Source organism: Drosophila kikkawai, chromosome X (genome assembly GCF_030179895.1).
Source record: "Drosophila kikkawai strain 14028-0561.14 chromosome X, DkikHiC1v2, whole genome shotgun sequence".
Taxonomy (NCBI): Eukaryota; Metazoa; Arthropoda; class Insecta; order Diptera; family Drosophilidae; genus Drosophila; species Drosophila kikkawai.
In genome coordinates this window covers 22,508,955-22,524,780 of record NC_091733.1, presented here as the reverse complement: position 1 = coordinate 22,524,780, position 15,826 = coordinate 22,508,955, and the positions used below count along the sequence as shown (strand labels likewise).

Here is a 15,826-nt window from a genome sequence, read left to right as displayed (position 1 = left end):
AAATATGAGTCTTTTCTGGAGTCTAAGGAGCTTTATAAAAGGAAAGCCTAGTGTAAGGCTTGTGTATTTTATAACTTTTGTGTTATATTTTGGTTAATATTGACGATGTATAGATTTTGTTTTTGTATTTCTGAAGATGAGAAGATCTTAGCTTTTGTCTGGTTCGTTTATGATATTAAAAACGAAAGTTTACCGGATTTGAAGCGGACAAAACCTCCGATTCAGACTCATAAATGACAATAAAGCTTATCGTAACCTGTCGAGGGCAGAAAATGTTATAATTTTTGGAATCCCAATAAGATTTCTATTTTACAACATCATTAGCGAGTATAATCCTGAGAATTCGCAACACTCGTCCGCTATTCGTCCGTTTGCGCGTCCGTTTTTGAGCATTTAGCGAAACTAATGCGGAAAGTCAGATTCTTTGTCCGAATTTAATATTTTTAGCGGACATTTTTTGGACTCATCCAGTCAAAAAGGAAAACGGTATTGGAAATATGCCTACATTTTGTTTATTCATGATGTTGTTATTGCTATTGCATATATGTATAAACAATCTAGTCTTGGTGAAAAATAGGCAACATATAAAATTCTTTAATTAAGCATTGCAATCTTTTGAAATAATTTAAATTATTATTAAGAAAGTATCCTCCCGACGCTTAAGTTTTAAAATGGCACAAAAAAAATGCCAGGAATATACATTTAATTCAGATTTTTCTTAAGTAACGCTAATTTAATATAAATTTTAAAATTTTTAGCTTATTTTTTAGGTGTCATTCGCGATAGTTTGGTTCTGATTGAGCTTGGATTTCTTTTTTGAGAAGAAGTTTTTTCCTAAAAATTGTCCTAATTAAGAACAAGTTAGCGGAGGAACTTACGTGTGCTGACGCTAATTTCACTTTTGCTTAAATTTGTATACAAAATATATAAAAGAAAATACCATAGCATACATACGAAATACGTTTAGGACTCCTTGCTCGAGCGATCCCGATGGAAGCGGGAATTGTGGGTGGCCAGCGACCATTTCGTCTTGAAGCTCTTCATGCAAATGAAGCACTCGTGCTCCCTGCCCTGGATCTCTGAGTGCCGGCAGGCTATGTGCCGGCGCAAAGCATGCACCGACTTGAGGCGACGTTTGCAAAAGCTGCACACTAATAACATTTGGCCTGCTCCGTTCTCATCATCACTGGCCGTGGCTGGGGCTGCTCCGATTCGTGGTTCTCCGCCACCTGATGCACTATCACTACCGCTGCCAGGTTCGGATTTAAAGGCTACTCTGGAAGCTGCAAGCAGAAAAGCAGGAAATTCAATATTAGAATTTGATTTTGTGATTTTTTAAGCCAGAATCGTTATTAGTAACAGATTACCATAAGATGGCAGCTAGAACCCATTGGGAATTCTAGCGCCAAGCTAGCTGTAAGAGTTCCATTTTAAACAAAAATATTTTCAAATATCTAAAATTCGTGGTTAGTTCTTAAATTAAAAAATAAAAAAATTACCATAAACTTAAAATTAACAATAAAACAAGTTTATTTACAGTAAATTTCAGGTTCATTTCAATAAAAATATATGAAATAAAATAAATTTCAACATTCAGTCATGGTTATTAAAAACCCAAAATACAATTTAAAAAAATTTTTAAGTAAAAACAATAACAATAGAAATTTATAAAATTATAAAATGCTAATTAAAGGTATTTTTTCTTAATTCTACCCAAAAAATACATTGCATTTGAAATTGTTTACATGTAATTCTTTTATTTTTCTTCCTTTCGCGCTGTCTCTCTCTTGCTTTCTCCCTCTAGCTCTGTCTCTTTCTTTTTTAAGTTTCTAGCAAAACGAATTCAAATTGAGTTATTTTGTCTCATTTCATCGATGTGTATAAATCAATATACAAAGATATACATATGGGACTTAAAGGTAAACATTTTTTTCTTTTTTTTTTGAAGGTCATGGAATCTGCTACTAAATACTCTCTAGCCAGGAATGCCACAGAAATCGCTGGAGATTTTCAAAGTCACCTAAGAAGAGATTTACATATTTTTAAGAGACTTTTAAAAGACAACTCCAGCTCATTGTACATACTGACCAGAGAGTCTACATTTCGTTGATACATTCCTTCTTTTTCTTTTTGTTGTATTCTTGTTTTTTTTTTAGTGAGATCCTAGGCGAAAAAACACATATTTTCCAAGTGGCTTGAGTTCGGACTTCGGGGCATATATATATATATATATATATAGTATAGATATAACATTAACTATATGCTTGTGTATACATAGATCAATATGTGGATCGATAAGTAATACGTATGAGTTGTTTCATTTAACTAGATTATCTTTAGTATGTAGAGTTGTCTTTATAGAGAGAATTTCTACCAGGTGTTACAGGTTGTGACAAAATACTCTCGAACTTTCAAACCTAATCCTAGCGTACACATTATGACTTCCATTTTCACTTGGCTTTTTCGTGGTCTCTACATGCAATTTTTGTTTGGGCTTAAATTAAACTATAAACTATCAACTATAAACTATCAACTATAAACTATAACTAATTTAGCTAATGTACAAACAGGGGGGGCCCAACGCTTCAATGCTGAACACAGAATGGTCATGGACAAAGCGCTGGATCGAATTACAGTTCATTTGTTTTAATATATAAATTTGTACACAATGATAGAAAGACTACAGGGTATATAGGGTATATTCTGTTCATATTCATCTAAGGTTTCAGGTTGATGGGGTTGAGCAAAGTACATGGGCCCTGGCAAGGGAATCAATCTCTTGAAGCGCTCACAGAAATCTCCAGAGATTTAAAGACTAGTCACTAGTATTAGACAGGGTTACATTAAGTCGGCTGCCACTACTATATATAATATATAATATAGTATATGTACATAAAATCAAGGTATTTGGGCCTAATTAATCCTTAAACTCTAAATATTCCTGTGATCACTGATCTGTGTGTCTATATACATAGGGGTTTCTTGTACTTTGCTATCCAAGGTATAAATAAAGTTAGTATATATACGTGTTCCTAAATCATAATGTGGCTTGGTCAACGACGGGATTACCAGCTCCACTCTCCGACTGACTCTGGCTCTGACTCGGACTTGAACCTAAACGCTATCCATCTTATGTTTATGTTTACATAGGCTATATAGTTTAGACACGCAATATATGTATATATGCACGCTAAGAGTATAATGCTCTTGAATTGTTTCTGCTTTGCATTTGAGTTGAAAATTTTGGCTAGTTTTAGGATTAATGGGAATGGGCTGACTCTGACTCTTCCTCGACTCTTTTTGCTAAGCTGGACGTAATTAACTATATGTTGATTGCCGGGACTCTGGATTTAGAGGCGGCCAACGCTGACAACGCTGATGGCGGCGGATCAGTTCTCCGTCTTGATAGACACCTTCTGCTCGTGCGAGATGCGTATATGCTCTCGCAGGCTGTACTTGTTCTTGAAATTCTTATTGCACAGATCGCATTTGCGGGGCGGTTGTGGTGTGTGTTGGGTGCGAATATGTCTCCAAAGATTTACCGTGGTAATAACCATTTTGCAAAACTGACATTCTGTCCACTTATTATTGGGTGAATCTAAAAATATACAGAAAATACGTACAGATCAGTTAGGCACAGACTCTAATGGATGGGATGGATCCCTCAATGAATTTCCTAGCTGGACATACGCGTTGGAGACATATTCGACAGCCACAACAACAACAACTAAATACTTAATGCACGAAATAAATAATCAACTAATTGGGGGAAGCAAAGCTACAAGACCTTCCTAGGGAATGCCTTATGGTATTTACACAATCACCTTAATCTTAAACTAAAAACATACACACACACACACACAAAAACAATACATAAATAATATAGATAATGCTATAAATAAATACTTAAAAGCATATTTGGTTTAGTAACTTAAAGAATGTAAAAATAAAACATTTAACTAGTTAAAACTTAAAAAATAAATTTAAAATAAATAAAAATAATAATAATTTAAAAAGGAAAGAAAAGAAAGGAAAAATTTTATATCTTATTCAAAATATCTTTAACTTCGATATATCGAAATTTTAAATATCGAAAATAATCGAATTCAAAGAAAAATCTTGATATTATCGAAATATACGAAACTGCTTAACCAACTTAAATATTTGTCTCTTTTTTTTTTTGATTAAGTGGATCGGTATAACCAATAATCGCTCATATATCGCAACGTTTCAATATCGTTATATAAGCTTTGATATATCGATATTTTCTGACGTCTCTTAAAATATACAAAAAAAAGTATATAAAAAACCTAAACCCCACTCACCATTCGTCCCACTGGACTTGCTGTCCGACTTGACCGGCGTCACAGACACCGTAGTCGCGGGACCCGTCCCACCGCCTCCATCCTCCAGGCCACCGCTCGCTGCCGCCGCCGCTGCTGCCGTGCCGCTGGCATTACCCAACAGGCGAGCTTAAATGGTGAATATATTTTACATTTATAATTATAGTAATAGTACAAATACATTATCAATACTCACACATTTCGATGGTAATTTCAGCATTATCCGCATCCGCCTGATACTTCTCCTCGATCTCAGACTCGGTGAGGATTTCGTACTCGGAGGAATACTGGGCCACTGTCTGGGCAGCGCCTGTGGTGGCATCCTGTGACGTTTGCGGTGTGGCGCCATCCGACAGCCGATCGTCCACCTCGCCGACAATGTAATCCGGTATGTCCATCTTTACGGCGCCGCGTAAAAAAGTCATATCGGAGGCTATGGGGGGTATAATTTTGTACTATTATATTTTATCCTAATGGCTCTTTTTTTTATTTACTTTTCACAATGTTCTGCTCATCCTTGGCATAGTCAACGGTCTCGGTGGTGTAGATGTTGTCATCGTCGTCGGAGAAGGTGATCTTGCGCTTCTTCACCGTGCTGGCCGCGGGCAGAGACACTGCATTGCTAATGCTCAAATGCTGCGTCTGCACGGGCGTCGTCTGTTGCGGTTGGGTTTGTTGTTGCTGCTGCTGCTGTTGTTGCTGCTGCTGCTGTTGTTGCTGCTGCTGCTGCTGTTGTTGCTGCTGTTGTTGCTGCGGTGGCGGTGCAGATTGCACTTGAATGTGCTGAATCTGTGTGGTTTGTACATGATGATGCTGCTGCTGTTGAACCTGCTGCAACTGTGCGGCTGCTGCTGCAGCTGCCGCCACCTGCGTTTGCACCTGGCTAGCGGTGGTGGCCTGCAGCAGCGTGGCCGTGGGTATTTCGATGGTCTGTGTGGCCGTCTGCGCCTGCTGGGCCGCCACCGTATTAACCTGGTGCTGCTGCTCGCTAACTGCACGGATGGTGCTCGGTATGGTCTTGATTAGCTTGTGCTCGCTGATAAGCGGCGCCACCGGCAGCTGCGGCCGCTCCTTCTCCTCGGCGGTAAGTCCCTGGACGGCCAGTAGCTCGGCGGTTTGCAGAAAAGACTGGAGGGCCTCCTGCTGCACATTGACTTCGCCCTGGAAGAGGAGGAAATAAGAGGTAATCATTTCCCCATGTATGGCTTCCGCCGGCAAAAACCCACCTGGTACATAAACTCAATGATAGAGTTGAGATCCTCAAACTTGATAAACTTAAAAATAATGACCGGATGCGGATGCGGATTCTCCTTGAAGATCTCCTTAAAGTACGAGGAGCAGGAGGATAGAACCACCTTGTGCGCCTTGATCCGTCGCCCGTCGACGCACAGGCTCACATCGACAAAGTCGTCGTTCAGCCGATGGTTGTCCAGCGAGTAGGTGAGGTGGCGCAGGTAGTTGTTCCATCGCAGCGAGTATTGCTGCGTGGTGGCCATTGCGTCCTCCTTGCACGCGCGGCGGCGGCGGCTATCTTCCTATTATTACCCTCTTTCCGCAAAAAAAAAAACACAAAAAAAACACTGCAATCCAATTAGCGGTTTCTCGCTCTCCCCGCAACGGGGGAGGAGAGGCAACGGGGGCGGTGGGTTTGCTCTGCTCTCCTCTGAAGCTGGCCCGCCTCGCACGTCCTGGCAAACACCGAAATCCTTATCCGCTGGCTCTTTCTCCACCGATTCTCTGCCTATTCGCTGTGTTCTTCGCGCGTTGCTCCTCCTGCTGCTGGTGGCTCCTCTTCTTGTTGTTTATTCGCTGAGTTTACCTTAATTTTCACAATTACTGTACTTGTGTGTGCTATCGATATGCACTCATCGTTTGGGCGATACCTATCGCAGTATCGATGATATCGATGATAAATAAGACATTTTCAGGGACCATGAAAAGGGCAAAAATTACAATTGCACCAAATTTGCTTACATTTTTGTGAAACAAAACTAAGTTTTTCTTAAGTTTTCAGTTTACTTTTTTTATTTTTGCAAAGCCGATAATTGGAGTGCCAAGAAAATACACCAGATGGCGCTTGTTCGAAAACAGCGCTGCCAGATCGACAAAAACCTGTTATTTTGAATTCCATATTCTCAAAAATTAAATATTAAGAAAATCACGAGAGAATTACAAACCAATGCCACAATATATATTTTTTAAGGAAAATAAAATAAAACGAGGCTACCACAGGCCCACAAGAAATTTGTATATCAAACGGAGCAGGAAGCTGTACACAATGCCGCGACACAAAAAGTCCAAAACGTAAAAGATTTTCACCCGGAATCTGGCGGCTTTACTGCTTTCGGGACCTTCATTCAATAGAAACTCCTTGGCGCCTCGTATACCATGCTGGAAGAAGTCCACATAATTGATATTCGCATGCTGCATGAAGCCAAAGGTGGACCTGGAAGCGAGGAAGGATGGAGTTATAAAAGAATATGTTAAATGTTACATCTCAAATGTTAACAATAAAAAAATGTAGTTTATCCTATTGAGAAATATTTAAAAGACTTAAAACTAAAGGGGTATTTTTTGTGCATTTTCTTAAATTAACTTTAAGTTGTTTAACTTTTTTAAATAAGAACTCACATTTCATTTTCCGGAACTAAGTCATGCAGGGCCCGGAAATTGTTATTCTGAAAGTGCCACTCGGTCATGGCGAAAACCTGCAGGGCACTAAAGGCAGCAAAAATGCGACGCTGCAGCTTCATAAGGCTGCAATTTACACAGGAAATTAAATAATTTCAAATTTAATTTGTATTTTGATTAAAAACTATTCCACTTACAAGGGCTTTTCGTTAGAGAGTCGCAGCAAAGTGTCAACCACAACGGCCATGAGTAAATGCATAGTGCAGAACTGGAAATATATACCGAAGAATCATATACAATTATTTATTAATTACATTTTATTATTATTTAGGAATTATTTACTCACCCTTATAAAGTGCAATACCGGACAGGTGGTCATACTTCCACCTGGCAGCCATAGGGTCTTCTCAAAGGGATTCTTTCGTATAAAAGTCTTGCCAATTTCGATCACCTCGCCCATGGTTATGGGTGATATATTGGCCGTGGCACAGTTGATCACATACATCTCACTTTCCTCGCCTTTGGCCTTACGCTCCTGCCGGAGCTTAGCCTCCGAAATGAACTTGTAAGCTGCGGTGATTAGTGTACGAACCACCACGTCAGCGGGCACAAAATCGGACACAATATTGGGATCACAGTTCTGGGAACGAAGAATTCCAGTGCCGCAGGCAACCAGAAGGCCAGTGGGTCCATTGAAATTATCCGCCCAGCCGGGCATGGGCTCCTCAATGGTGGAAACCACTGTAAATAAAGGGATTTTAAATGAAGGAATTTACAAATTGTATAAACAAAACCTTACCAATTGATGGCCTAAAGATAAAGATGGGCAGCTGATCCCTGTAGTCGTTGACAACCTGCTCGGCCAAGCTCTTTGTAAAGGTGTACGTATTGGGCTGGAAATTTCCATACCTGCCAGGAGGACATATAGATTCTATATGTAGTTCCTTAGATATATCGTCATTACTCACTTGAGATTGTAGATGTTCAAAGTCTCCTCGTCGTAGGTCTCCGCCAGCTTAATGGTTGTCCGCCAATCGGCCAGCGGTGGATAGACGCGCTCCTCTACCTCCAGAACTCCGGGGTTTGCATACGTGGTGGACACGTGGACAAAGGCCTTGAGTTTACGCCAACCCAGGGCCAGCTTGATCAGTTCATGGGTGCCGCGGGTATTCATTAATATGGCGGTGCGTAGGGGGTCGTCAAAACTATGGAGCAAAAGATGTACATATATTATTTTTGAAAAATTATTTTACATATCATTATATAGCACCATAAATTAATTTAAATTTAAGACAAATTAATACAATTTTCAATCCAAAAACAAAACGAAAAACAAGTTGAGAATTATAACAACTGGTGGGTGTATATTTCACAGCTAATAATTATAATTTAAATATTGATTTATAAAATATTAATAATAATAACGATTTACATACCGCACACTGGCCGCCGAGTGATATACAATGTTTACGTTTTTCAATCGCTCTAGATCTGCTGCACTGATGCCCATGCCCAACTGCTCCACGTCCCCGGCAATGGCCACCAACTTGGATCGGGCATCGGGCTGTTCCCTACGCACCCTCTCGTACAGCTTTGTCTCCCATTGGAGCTGCAGACGCTCCTCGATATTGTGCCCCTTTTTGGGCCGCATCAGAACGTAAATCCGGCCTAGTGTTGGACAGGACCGGAGCAGCTTCTCGACCAGCGCCTTGCCCACAAAACCTGTTCCGCAAAATTGCAGATTCGATTTAAATTTAATTAATTAAGTGTATGATAAGTTAATATAGATGAAAACCTCTTTAAAATCCTGTAATAATAATTTACATACCCGAGGCGCCGGTCACAAAGATTTCCTGATCCGTGAAAACTTCCGATATAGTCATCGTATATATATTTAATAATGGTGCTTTTTCTTTTGTCACTCTGCCCGTATTGCCGTCCCAAGTGGTTCTGTGCGAAGTACACCGGATCCAAGGCGGGAATACTCAAGTCCGGACAATCACGTTGCCTGACCTCCGGCTAAAGGGATCACACATTGCTGAATATTCTGGGCCGCATTAGGTAGGGCCTTCTTTATATACGTGGCGGATGATACCCTGTAAATGAATTGGTATTTCGCCTAAAAGAACAACAACAATAAATCTAAAAAAAATCGGAGAGAGGGTATTTTAAGCCAAGTGCTTAGAATTAAATACATAACGTATTTAAACTTGTTTTTATTTTAATTTAAGCACCTTTCATGAAGTAAATATTTTTAGGCGAGTAAAAACACTTTGCTTTATTGAATAGTAAGACACAGTTTTACATAAAAAAAAAAACCTTTCTTAATTAATTTTTATTTATATTTCTGCAAATTTTTAATATGAATTATACTTAAGCTATTTTCAATATCTTTTTAAAAAACATAAAATTTAACTAAGGTTATGCCCCCCACAATCTGATTCATGTGTGTGTGTGGACAAGAAGAAAAAGTAGAACAAGAACGAAGCTTAAATGAAGAGCAATAGAAACGGAACCTTTGAACCCAACACAAGGAAGAATCAAAGTTGAAAACACAATACGATTACTCCTACCTTTTCAACAATTATAAAATTAAATCTATTCTAGGATCTTAGAACAAGGATCATAGCAAAATTTGTATTTCGAAAATGCCATCCAAACCTTTTTCTGTCTGCTTACACACACAAGCACACTAAACTATGCCAGTCGATTTGTGTTAGCGCGTTTATCGTATTATCCGCTCCTCCGCTTTGAGCGCCCGTTTTTGTATTTTTTTTCTTGCTACTTAAAACGGCATTTTAATCGCACTCTCCCGGCATTAGCATGCGTGTGCGTAAGAGCGAGCGAGACGGCGGCTGCGGACTCTTAAATTGCAGAGCATTAACAGCTGTTTCTAACAGCTTCGGGTCGGTGACCCCAACCCCCTCTCCCGCAGCAACTCCAGAAAAGCCGCTGCAACGGTACCTTGTAAATATTTAATAAGTCTCCGGAATAGTTCCGTGGTTTTCGTCTCTTTTAGTTGCATTTTCACATTTTAATTAACATTTTCAGGCGTAAACTTATCAATCGATACGCATGCAATTAGAAAAGTGTACAAATAAAAAAATTACATATGCTTATATGCTCCTCGTGTGTGTGAAACTGCAGCCAAGTGTGTCTCAGTGTGTGTGTGTGTGTGTGGGTGTTGTTGGCGTAATGGTAACTTTGCCGGCCGGCAAAGAAGGTTGAAAAGAGAGGCGGCGGCACAGGCAGAAATAAGGAAAGAGCGCCAGCGAGCGAGCAGAGAGCAGGGCAGCAGAGTGAGGAGGCAGACAGAGAAAGACGGATGGGGGCGGGGGAGGATGAAAGAGAAGACAGTTTGGTTTTCCTTTTTGTTTTCATATTTTTGTTTCACTTTGTTTATAATTACATCATAATTAAAAAATAATACATAAGGTTGCTGACGAATTTTACAAAACGCTAGTGTGTTGTTTGTGTTTTGCATTGCTTTTGTGTGTTCTTCATGTTTTGTCTTTTTTGCTTTGGGGAATATCTGTTCTTTTTCTTGATCCTCCGGATGATGATGTTCATGTCTTTGTCATGCCGCGAGTGTGTGTGTGTGTTCTGCTGCATGTGCAGGTGTGTTCGTGTTTGTGTGTGTTTTGGTGTGTCTGTGAAATGGCAGAATATGCTGTTTCTTTGCTTTTTTGTTTGTTTGTAGTTGTTATATTAAAAGGTATACAAAAAAAAAAAAAAACAAAAAATACATAGTTTATCATATTTCATGTGGAATAAATTAATTAAATTAATGCTACAACACAACACAACGCGCCAATAATAATGCTATTGGCACCGGATGCACGATGATCATGATGATGCTTGTGTGTTGCTTCTTGCTGCTGCTTCTGCTTTTCATCTTCTGATTGGTGTTGTTGTTGTGCTGCACTCCAAACTGCCACCACTCGCACTTGCACTACTGCTGCTGCTGTTTCCTCCTCCTTCTTCGCTTTCTCCTCCTCCTCCTGTTCCTCTTCTAACCACTCCTCCTGATCCTGATCCACCTTAGAAGCACTTGCGGTGCACAATGGAGGGGCCGGACTCGTCGTACTCCTGCTTGGAGATCCACATCTGCTGGAAGGTGGACAGCGAAGCCAGGATGGAGCCACCGATCCAGACGGAGTACTTGCGCTCTGGGGGAGCAATGATCTTGATCTTCATGGTGGATGGGGCCAGGGCGGTGATCTCCTTCTGCATGCGATCGGCAATGCCAGGGTACATGGTAGTACCACCAGACAGCACAGTGTTGGCATACAGATCCTTACGGATATCGACATCGCACTTCATGATTGAGTTGTAGGTGGTCTCATGGATGCCGCACGCCTCCATTCCCAAGAACGAGGGCTGGAACAGGGCCTCAGGGCAGCGGAAACGCTCGTTGCCAATGGTGATGACCTGTCCGTCGGGAAGCTCGTAGGACTTCTCCAGTGACGAGCTGCTGGCAGCGGTGGCCATCTCCTGCTCGAAGTCAAGAGCAACATAGCACAGCTTCTCCTTGATGTCACGCACGATCTCACGCTCAGCGGTGGTGGTGAAAGAGTAGCCACGCTCAGTCAGGATCTTCATCAGGTAGTCGGTCAGATCGCGACCGGCCAAATCCAGACGCAGGATGGCGTGGGGAAGGGCATAACCCTCATAGATGGGCACGGTGTGGGAGACACCATCGCCGGAATCCAGCACAATACCGGTGGTACGGCCAGAGGCGTACAGGGAGAGCACGGCCTGGATGGCCACGTACATGGCGGGTGTGTTGAAGGTCTCGAACATGATCTGTGTCATCTTCTCACGGTTGGCCTTCGGGTTCAAGGGGGCCTCGGTCAGCAGCACGGGGTGCTCCTCGGGGGCCACACGCAGCTCATTGTAGAAGGTGTGGTGCCAGATCTTCTCCATATCATCCCAGTTGGTCACGATACCGTGCTCAATGGGGTACTTCAGGGTGAGGATACCACGCTTGCTCTGGGCCTCATCACCGACGTAGGAGTCCTTCTGGCCCATACCGACCATCACACCCTGGTGGCGGGGGCGACCCACAATCGAGGGGAAGACGGCGCGGGGCGCATCGTCTCCGGCGAAACCAGCCTTGCACATGCCGGAGCCGTTGTCGACAACCAATGCAGCAACTTCCTCGTCACACATTTTGTAAGCTGCAATTGAAGGAAATAAATGCTGGTTAGTTTCAGTTAAAAATAAAATTTGGCAAAAAAAAAAATAATAAAAAATATTTTTAAACCATTTACTTCTAATATGTGTGAAATTTTTTTTTAGTTTTTTTCACTGGCCTAGGAAGTCAAAATCAAGATTATAAGTCTTTTCGTATTCAGCCAAGTTAAATTAAAAAATTAAAATACTGCTCAATAAAAGCTAGTTTGAGTTTAAACACTTTGAATCATAGACTATATGTATATTTCTCAGCACTCTTTTTCATATTATTTTTAAAATGTATCAATATACATTTTTAGGTTAATTGCTTTTGCAAATTTTTGATAACTGTAAAAAACGAATTAAACGTATCAAAAGGCCCCACCCAAAAAAGAAAAGAACAAAAAAATAGTAATTTGGATAACGGAAAAAAATCTAAAAAAAAAAATGAAAGGAGACACGAAGAACTTTTACAAAAGCCGGTGCAAAAGGGAACCGCTGAAGGAGAGGACACTTTTATATGTGAGCAGCCTTAAGATGGCGCCTGTTTGAAAAAAAAAAAAATCAATTTAATTTATTTCAAAATCGCACACGGTTAAAAAAAAATCGCGAAATACTTTCAGCTAACTGCACAAATTTTCACCCGAGAGCCAAAAGCCGTTACCTTTTTGTTTAATTAAACAAATTCAAGGCGAGAAAGAGAGAGCTCAAGTGAACTGGTCCGCACCGAACGACTGTCGAAAGAGGAATGATTAAACGAAGCGGACGAACGGCGAATGCCAGTTAACCACGATTCCCGCTGCCTGCGATGGCGGCCGCCTATCTCCCTCGCCCTCTCGCTCTCTCTCTCTGCCGCGCTCACCACAGGGACCCGGCGCATGCGTGCGACAGAGAGCGCTGGTGTGTTGAGTTGCGGCTGCCAAGTTTTGTGACCATATATGGTCATGTTTCGGGGCGAAAAGCAATCGCTTCGCCTTTCGTGCACTCTCTCGCTCGGGCTCACTCACACACACTCGCACATGCATGTATGCAAAGCCGAAGGTTTTCTCCATTTTTGCAGCGCCGACTTGGAAAACCGGCAAAAATTCTGTTTAAGCCGATTCGGCCTTAATGACGCGATGCGATCTGCTGCCTACGTCACAAGCGACGACGGATCTTGATCCAAATCCAAGTTTCAGATTATTGCTCGCATTCCGCAGTTATTGGAACCACCGCGTAAACATAGAAACTATGATCGCTGTTCGAACGATCGAACGCTCTGGTTTCGTGAGGCGTGGGAAAAAGAAAGTGTGCAGAAAGCACAGAGACGAAACGAAACTGTCGCCATGATTTTTGGACTATCTTTGGGTGAAATCGTCGTGACACGCCCACTTTTATAGGCGAGTAATCGCAGTGATCTCATAAAATTGGTGGATTTACAGGGGATTTATGTCTGATAACTGTACACTTAAGGGGTTCTTATTGGACTATCCTGATGTGATACGAAGAAGGCCTGGGGGTTTTTGTTGCTTATTTCGGAGTTATGGTATTATCAAGCAGGGCGTTTTTGATTTTCAATTTGTAGCCAAACGGTCAAAGCTTTTGCCTTGCAGATTTCTGAGTTTTGATCAATACAATAACTCTTGTAACTGGCTTGGGTTTTCAGATCACTTTTTAGCACTGGCACACAAAAAAATATTTGGTTTATCAAAAAAAGTAACGTCTTTTCACACAACCATCGCGGTACTACGGTATACTTACTTTTGGTCTGTTTTATTAAAATTAATTAAATAAATATAAATTAAGTCTTTCGGTTGGTGTCTCTAAGTAGACGACTGCTGGCTGATGGAGCGGTTTGCGTCGGGAGGAGTATCCACACAGCACAAGAACTCAAACGGTAGTGATATGAAAACTGGTCGGTGCCGCCCGTTTTATAAAGCCGGGCCGCTCGTGTACCGCCGGCCCAACACCCACCCCGCATTTTCCGTACCGCTCAACAGTTCGCCGCTCGCCTTATCAGCGCACAGCCAAAACCGGCTCTCTTCTCTTTGAGCCGCGTCCAAAGTTTTACCATATATGGGTATGAATTGTTCGCCGATTCGCTTTTCGGAGAATTTTCCCTCTCTCTGAATGTCTGCACTCTCCAAGTGTGTGTGTGTGTGTGTGTGTGTGCAGTGTATTCATGGGTCCTATCAGTTCCAATGGGGTTTCTGATACTCTATAGCTGAGGCCGGGTCGGTCGTTCGGCGCCTAACACTACGCATGTGATTCAATTCAATTCTTAGGGCGCTGCCTTAGTCATCCCCACCCGATAATCGAAGGCCCGCACACTTCAGGCGTTATCTTTATGGAGAATTACTTGTGCGAGATAAAGGGTGGTCATAACAATTCTTTAAATTGCCCCACTAGTCACGGGGAGCAATTCATGGGAATATTCCTGGAACTTTATGCTTTAAGTCACAATCTCTGAAGCGTCTTTGTAATCCCATTTCGAATTTTTGTCAACTCTGACAATTTGTAAACTAACAATAATTAAAGGATACAAGTGTTTAGCGATTTTGTATTTGAAATTGGGAATTCATAAATCTAAAAAATGTTGCTTTCATTTATTTGCATGCATATTGTTATCTATAAACTTTTCTAGCTTTTGAGAGGGTATTTTCGTAGTCATTAAAAAATAGTCATAGAAGCCGCAAGCCGGTTTTAAACAATAACGGCGCCAGCGGCGAAACAGCTGCCAGACGAGAGCTGGAGTAGGTGATGCGACAGCGCGTTTGCGCAACAGAGATGCAGAGAGAGACGCTCCACACGCACACCCCTCAACACACATACACATGCAGCCTCGCACGCCCATGCAGAGTAAGCGGCTCTCTTGCTCTGACTTGCGGCTTTTGGCTGTGACTCAGTCCTGCTACATGCATACATACTTTATGTATTTATGTATGTACATATATGATAAGCCGAGCTCCACTCTCGCAGATTCTTGAGCCGGACTCGCGGCATAAACAATACACAATATTGTAGGCATTCGCTATTGCCATTGCTATTGTTATTGTTATGCCAAATGCATTGCTAGCAATTGATATTTTTAGTCAGAATTCGGCCGGGTGCTTGTGCCGGTCTTGCCGTTTCACTCGCACTCGTCTTTGCAAAAAAGTGAAAGAGGGAAAGCCGATGCGTGTGTTTCACTTGATTCAGCTGTTGTTGTTGCTTGCAACAATACTGCACACACATGCCTATAAAAATAAGTAACAATATGTAGACTTATTTATTTGCGCTTTTCGTTGACTAATCTTTGTTTAAATAATTGCCTATTTCGAGCCAAAATGACGCATAAAAGGAAACGGCAACATACGGCGATAAGCACGCAAGGCGAGTGAGCAAGAGACAGAGCTGGATAGAGAGAAAGAGAGAGGGAGAGCAGCAGCATAAAAAGAAAACAACAGACGCATACACAGACACAATGCGAAGTCAATGTTGGGGCAACTGGTCAAAGGAGTGGCTCCAACGGCGGTGACGTCGCGCCCAGCCACAGCACAGCCCCTGCCCCGCCCTGCCTGTCTCTACTACTCTCTCACCCTGTCTGTTTTTTTTGCCTTGCCACATTTGGTCTTGCTGTCTCTTCTTTGGAAGAAATTGAAATCAAAGAGGAGAGACTGCAAATTGCAAATATTAAAAAGAAGGGAACGATTGCATGG

The 15,826-nt window shown here is 41.7% G+C and overlaps 3 protein-coding genes across 5 annotated transcripts; all 3 read right to left on the bottom strand.

The window, feature by feature from the left end:
* Positions 1-963: 963 nt before the first annotated feature.
* On the bottom strand, positions 964-6,190 carry LOC108084483 (modifier of mdg4). Of its 2 annotated transcripts, none has more exons than XM_017180709.3 (5): positions 5,570-6,190; positions 4,838-5,504; positions 4,540-4,776; positions 4,326-4,472; positions 964-1,283 (listed from the first exon to the last, which is right to left on the bottom strand). In XM_017180709.3, exons 1-5 carry the CDS (start codon positions 5,837-5,839, stop codon positions 964-966), a joined length of 1,641 nt encoding a protein of 546 aa, XP_017036198.1. In that variant the 5' UTR covers positions 5,840-6,190. The 2 variants fall into 2 exon arrangements, with proteins under 2 accessions (XP_017036198.1, XP_017036199.1); XM_017180710.3 differs by lacking the exon at positions 964-1,283 and adding an exon at positions 2,085-3,598.
* A 322-nt stretch (positions 6,191-6,512) lies between these two features.
* On the bottom strand, positions 6,513-9,088 carry LOC108084466 (putative fatty acyl-CoA reductase CG5065). The gene is made up of 8 exons (XM_017180677.3): positions 8,803-9,088; positions 8,411-8,696; positions 7,943-8,179; positions 7,774-7,883; positions 7,321-7,715; positions 7,172-7,242; positions 6,975-7,100; positions 6,513-6,789 (listed from the first exon to the last, which is right to left on the bottom strand). The coding sequence occupies exons 1-8, from the start codon at positions 8,855-8,857 to the stop codon at positions 6,567-6,569; spliced, it is 1,503 nt and encodes a 500-aa protein (XP_017036166.1). The 5' UTR covers positions 8,858-9,088; the 3' UTR covers positions 6,513-6,566.
* Positions 9,089-10,331: 1,243 nt separating this feature from the next.
* Act5C (Actin 5C) lies at positions 10,332-14,044 on the bottom strand. Of its 2 annotated transcripts, none has more exons than XM_017180679.3 (2): positions 13,890-14,044; positions 10,332-12,154 (listed from the first exon to the last, which is right to left on the bottom strand). In XM_017180679.3, the coding sequence occupies exon 2, from the start codon at positions 12,144-12,146 to the stop codon at positions 11,016-11,018; it is 1,131 nt and encodes a 376-aa protein (XP_017036168.2). In that variant the 5' UTR covers positions 12,147-12,154; positions 13,890-14,044; the 3' UTR covers positions 10,332-11,015. The 2 variants fall into 2 exon arrangements, with proteins under 2 accessions (XP_017036168.2, XP_017036167.2); XM_017180678.3 differs by lacking the exon at positions 13,890-14,044 and adding an exon at positions 12,814-12,965.
* Between the last annotated feature and the right edge of the window lie 1,782 nt (positions 14,045-15,826).

What these genes read in the sequence shown, in the direction of transcription:
- Act5C (XM_017180679.3), bottom strand. Translation starts at nt 12,146, where the DNA reads ATGTGTGACGAGGAAGTTGCTGCATTGGTTGTCGACAACGGCTCCGGC.
- LOC108084466 (XM_017180677.3), bottom strand. Translation starts at nt 8,857, where the DNA reads ATGACTATATCGGAAGTTTTCACGGATCAGGAAATCTTTGTGACCGGC. An exon ending in CTTTGTGACCGGCGCCTCGG is followed by an intron (nt 8,697 to 8,802) that starts GTATGTAAATTA and finishes TTTGCGGAACAG; the next exon opens with GTTTTGTGGGCAAGGCGCTG. An exon ending in TATCTTTAGGCCATCAATTG is followed by an intron (nt 7,716 to 7,773) that starts GTAAGGTTTTGT and finishes CTTTATTTACAG; the next exon opens with TGGTTTCCACCATTGAGGAG.
- LOC108084483 (XM_017180709.3), bottom strand. Translation starts at nt 5,839, where the DNA reads ATGGCCACCACGCAGCAATACTCGCTGCGATGGAACAACTACCTGCGC. An exon ending in TCATTGAGTTTATGTACCAG is followed by an intron (nt 5,505 to 5,569) that starts GTGGGTTTTTGC and finishes CTCCTCTTCCAG; the next exon opens with GGCGAAGTCAATGTGCAGCA. An exon ending in TGAGCAGAACATTGTGAAAA is followed by an intron (nt 4,777 to 4,837) that starts GTAAATAAAAAA and finishes TACCCCCCATAG; the next exon opens with CCTCCGATATGACTTTTTTA.